The sequence below is a fragment of the Solanum lycopersicum genome, chromosome 1, assembly GCF_036512215.1.
Source record: "Solanum lycopersicum chromosome 1, SLM_r2.1".
In the NCBI taxonomy this organism is placed as follows: domain Eukaryota; kingdom Viridiplantae; phylum Streptophyta; class Magnoliopsida; order Solanales; family Solanaceae; genus Solanum; species Solanum lycopersicum.
Genome location: NC_090800.1, coordinates 71,777,486 through 71,783,175, shown reverse-complemented (window position 1 = coordinate 71,783,175; position 5,690 = coordinate 71,777,486). Strand labels below are relative to the sequence as shown.

Genomic DNA, 5,690 nt, shown 5'->3' with positions numbered 1-5,690 from the left:
GATATTCTCAATAAGGCCAAATACATACGCAGGTTCCTAAAGTTGTTCGCGTTTTTCCCCCCAAGTACCTTAACTAACCAAGATTCCTATTAAATCCTTTAACCCCCTATAATTTGATCCTTTTAAATATTCTTGGCTGATGTGGAGCCAAACGTGATCTCGCGTCCTTTAAGCGCGTGCAGACTCTTTAAAAGCGCAGATGTGGATCTTGAACCACCCACTAACGATCTTCTTCCCCCTTTTAACCCTAATTTCTCCCATTCTTCCATTATTTCTCCTCTTTTGTTTCTCTTCATCATTATTTATCTTCTTTACCTCATTATATTATATCTCTTTTTCATTAATTTTTTCTTAATCATCAAGTTTCAATGTCGAATTTATCTTCTTCATCGATTTCTTCTTCTTCAACTGCGAAGGTACTATGTCAACTCGAAAATCGCGAATGAACTCCAAAATCGTCTGCAATCTTCGATGATTCCTTCAACAAAACACTCAAAATCACTTTAAAATCTAAGAATTTCAGTTGTAAAAGTCATTGAAAGGGAGAGATTTTTAGGATTTTCTCGTTTAGACACGGGTTAAAAGTGATTTGGGGGGAAATTGATTTTTAGGTTTGATGACTTAATATGTGGCACTGACGTGTAAATGGGTTGGAGTGTATTGGTCAAAATTTCCACGTGGGGAAGGTTCATCTCACGCGCCTAATTACCAAAAATAATTTATTGAAATTTGGCTCCACAACAGCCAAGAATATTTAAAAGGATCAAATTGTAGGGGGTTAAAGGATTTAATAGGAATCTTGATTAGTTGAGGTACCTAGGGGAAAAGCACGAACAACTTTAGGGACCTGCATATGTATTTGTCCCTCTCAATAATTTTTTTTTATATTTATAATTTGAACTTGAAATTTATAATTACGAGTAAAATTGTGAAATAATAGGATCAGTACACCACAAATCTATTTTACTTCACTTCCATGAAATATATCACTATTTGTATGTATTTTGCACATAATATAATTTACATTTGAGCTCTGATTTAGAGTGTCTTCGTGAATTCGACACTTCAACTAAAATATGAATATTGATATTTAAGTTTTAATTATTGTTAAATATGTATTTTTAGCGGTAATTGTCACTTTTTATGTATGTGCCTAAAGTCTTTAGCGATATTGATTTTAATAACACTTATCTAAAGTTGATAAAGATTTTAATGTTCTTTATTAATGTCAGTATTTAATGTCATTAAAAGTTATTTTTATTATAGCGTGAGTGTCTATTATACATGAGGGCTAATTAAAAGGTTACATATCTTTGAAACCAATATTTTAAAATCATCAGGAGATATATGATACTATCACGTCAATTACTTTTTGTTTATTTTGTTTAAATTTATGTCCAATGCTTATATAGAATTTGCAGGTAAATTATATATATCCATGTACTCAACTTTATTAATAATGTTAATATTGTGTAATAAAAGTTGAACTTTATTAATAATGTTAATATTGTGTAACAAAAGTTTGTATTGGGTGCGATAATTAAAGTTGCTTTTGTAACACTTTGAAAATTTCTAAGTTAAGATCTGAACCATTCTTTATTGGTGTATAAGGTCGTATCAAGTGATTTTTTAATTGTTCTTAGGTGTTAAGGTCAATTCTTCAATGTGAGAATGAATTTTGATATAAATTAAGGTCACAAGCGTCCCTAGCACAAACTTAAGTTGAAAGCTCCCATATTGATTAAGTTTTGATATAAAATTTCACTTAGGTCAACTTTAAACGATCATATCTTTCAACACATATAATGAATTATGTTTCCCATGACCTATCAAATTAATTGTCTATAAATCATCTTTCCGATGTCAACAAGCTTGCCCTGGTTCAAGTTTGAAGTAAAAACAGTACAAGAAAAAGGGTGCATTACCTAGGGATTTTCCTAGAGATTAGTATGAAAATTTGCAGGAAGATAATTTTCCTGGGGATTTTCCTAAAGATTAGTATGAAAATTTGCAGGAAGATAATTTTCCTAGGGATTTTCATACTAAACCACACGAAAATTCCCATGTAATTCACATTTTTCTTGTAGTGATATAAAATAATACCCACTTTCGTGAAATCATGTCAGAAAGTCGAAATTCTACAGATGACAACTACATACAGTGGAATGTTCCACGAACCCTAGAGCTATCCGTGAAGAATTGTTGCAATTTTTTTCAGCAACTTCCTGATTTTTAACTTTATTTTAAGTCATTTTTAATGTTTAATTAACTGAGTATATCATTCAACTAACTAGTTTTTCTTTCAAAATCATTAATCTAAACATTCAAGTATCTAGAATTCTCTCAAACTCACCTAGGGTTCAAGAACCCTAAAACTTTCATATTAAAAATTTAATACAAAGGGAAGTTTTCCATCCAAGACTTTCTTAAGTTCCTTCACTCTAAGACATCATAAAAGAGTTTCTTCTCGATTTCAGATCAAGCCCAAGATTTCAAGTTTAAAGATTTCCTCCGAGAAAGCTAATGTTCTGCTTGTCTCCACCAAAGTTTCTAGTCTACAAGCTTCATAATCAGGTATGTAAGGCTATTCATAATGTTAGACCAGATTTTTCTCACGACCTACAACTCAATTTGGTAAATAGCAAACTGAATCTAGGATTTTGCCCTTAATTTTACTATGAGATTGTGATACTTTATGCATTGAATTGTTGAATTGTTATTCATGATTGTAGTTCCACATTAACCCTATACATTGAGTTTTATTACAAGTATTTTGAGCCAGTAATCTTTTTTACATAGATTTTGAAAACTAAAGCGAGTTTAAGAGAAAAGTTTAAAGCATTATTTTCAAAAAAAGAGTTTAAGGCAACTTAAATGGTTTCAAATGTATCATATTTACATTGAAAAAGAAAGCACCATTTTTATAGAAGTATAAAGAGTTTTCAAATAGATAGTACAACTTCAATTACCTCTTAAAGAGGCCTTTCTAGAAATTATCTCAATCCAGAGAATACTTTTAAATGAGCACACATTTATATTTTAGGATTAGTATTGATTTCCGATTTAAGTAAGGGTTAAGATAACTCGAACTTCATAACCTACGCTGCCAACATAGATAGGATCGCACTGCAAGACGAGCGACTCCTTGCCTCAAGAAGGTTTTTTAGTAGATACATTAGTTTAGTTGCGTTCTATATTCTGGCAAGGTATAGGGAGGCATTGGCAAGTGGGTAAGACATTGTATCAACACGAGACTCATAGCTAGTGATGGTTGTCGGTTAGAGAAATAGCGCACACACACATGCACACACACTTTTCAATTTAGTTTTTGCTATATTGCATCCTTACAGTAAGAGCTTAAATGATTTTTCGTCATGACATATAATATATTTTTAGTTAAGTTACCTTTAGACTTTTAGTTAAGTTATTTATTATTCAGTTATATTACATACTCAATCATTCAATGTACTGATATCATTCGATCTTATTTTTTTATGATGCACATTCAGGTACTTAGGATCTTTAACATAGTTCTGTTGAGATCACTTCATCCGCTCATCACCTTTTAGTAAGGCCTCCTTGCGTCTGGAGGACTCCAGTTTTTATGAGTTGTTGGTAGTAGCATTTTGAGGTATCGTGGGTCTTTTCCCAACACTCATCTTACATAGTAGATGTTTTATAGATAAACAATTTCGGAGAATCTTTCGGTTTCAAAGGTTTTATTTGAAACCTATGTTTCATACTTAGTATATTCAGAGAGTTTTGAGATTCAGTAAATTATCGTTAAACGTTTCTTTCGGTTTGATACGTGTGTATGCTTGAGTTAGTCTTCCAGTTGTAGTTATCTAGGATGATTGTTCGCTTTGGGACCAGCAATGATTTTTAAGTGCCGAGCACGTCTAGGATGTAGGCTCGATAAAGATACCCTTCACAATTATGATGAGAAAAATATTAAAAAGATTTTGAGGGGCAATGATCTTTAACCATGCTCATGCATGCATTAAAACCCTCACATCACTAATACTAGAAATCCATCGTATTAGCAATACACACCTTAATACACAATAGAGTATATAACTAATAATAACATGAAAAAATGTACCAAACAAAGTATTACTGATAACAGAGTTAATACATTCATTATTTTTACTAATACACTCTACCAAACGATCCCTAAGTCTTTGTTTTATATAAATTTAATTGCTAAACTGAATATAACGAGTTAAACTAAGACACATGTATTTGACCTCATACAAATTCAACTGTATTATTTTCTAGATAGTCGAGTTAAATGTATATCCTGAATCCGACTCAATCAAATCAATTGATTAGTTAAAGCAACACCATTATTGAACACAAGCTATTTGAAAGCGATGGGAAAATATTTTAAACTAAAATGAGAAAGTCCAATTGGCCACCTTATTACAAACAATAGTTGGAAAACCAAGTTTGACTAGAATATATATATATATATATATATATATATATATATTTTACAGACGTCTCTCTACCATTTGACAACACAGTAGATACAAAATTAATAATGTCTCAACAAAACATAGGTGGTGCAAGCTCTTCAAACGATGAAGGAGCAGCAGGTAGCAGTAGGGAACAAGACCGTTTGTTGCCTATAGCTAACGTTGGTCGCATAATGAAAAATATTCTTCCACCAAATGCAAAAATATCAAAAGAAGCAAAAGAAACAATGCAAGAATGTGTGTCTGAGTTTATTGGATTTGTGACTGGTGAAGCATCGGATAAGTGTAGAAAAGAGCGTCGGAAGACGGTCAACGGCGACGACATTTGTTGGGCTTTAGGAACATTAGGGTTTGATGATTATAGCGGAGCTTTGAAGAGATATTTACATAGATATAGAGAGAGTGAAGGTGAAAAAGTTAATCAAGAACAAGCAGGAGGAGGAGCATCAGGATCTAATCAACCAAGAAATTTGCTTGATTAATTATATATATTAGGGTTTTTATTTTCAATTATCCATTTTTACTATTCAATACAATAATCCATCATTTTCAAAGTTAATTTGATTTCTCTTTTCTTCATTTTTCTAACAAGTTTAATTTCTTTTTGTAAGATCAATTTTTCTTTTTTGGGTATGGGTTCGATTGATATTATCTAGCTCTTTACAAAAAAAAAACTTGGTTTTATGATTTTTTATAAGAGATCTTTGTATTTAAATAAAAGAGATCTGGAAAAGTTATTTTCTTCTATTCAAATTGTAAGAGCGCAAGAGATCTGAATTCCTCCTCAAGTATGCCAGGTTAGTAGATTGAACTGTGTATTTGGTATGTGGAAAATACTTTTTAGGAAATTACTTTTAATTTTTCTGGTGGTCAAATATCCAAAAATATTTTACATTAAAAGGAGAAAAATGATTTTCTTCCCTTATATTCCCCCCAATTAATAATCTATATAAATGTTTTCTAAGTTTACAAAGTGTTTGATAACGAAAATATTTTCCTTCCTATCAAACACATCTATATTACTGGTTTTATTTTGTCTCGAGTTAATTCTTTTAATTTCCATGAAAATTTTCTACTCTTATATGTTATTACAATTGTTGATGAGAACTAATTTGGTCCTTGATTTAAGCTAACTTTCCCTTTCTCTTCCTTCTTGTACTGTTTGGTTTGTAGTAGGAATTAGGAAAGTGAAAGAATACAAGAGAAAAAGAT

The 5,690-nt window shown here is 31.2% G+C and overlaps 1 protein-coding gene across 1 annotated transcript; it reads left to right on the top strand.

The window, feature by feature from the left end:
- Window positions 1–4,500: 4,500 nt before the first annotated feature.
- Window positions 4,501–5,198, top strand: LOC101249009 (nuclear transcription factor Y subunit B-5-like). Its single transcript, XM_019213216.3, has one exon. The coding sequence runs from the start codon at window positions 4,544–4,546 to the stop codon at window positions 4,958–4,960; it is 417 nt and encodes a 138-aa protein (XP_019068761.1). The 5' UTR covers window positions 4,501–4,543; the 3' UTR covers window positions 4,961–5,198.
- The last annotated feature ends 492 nt before the right edge of the window (window positions 5,199–5,690 follow it).

Bases quoted from the DNA above. Each gene is read 5' to 3' on its own strand.
- LOC101249009 (XM_019213216.3), top strand. From the start codon at position 4,544: ATGTCTCAACAAAACATAGGTGGTGCAAGCTCTTCAAACGATGAAGGA.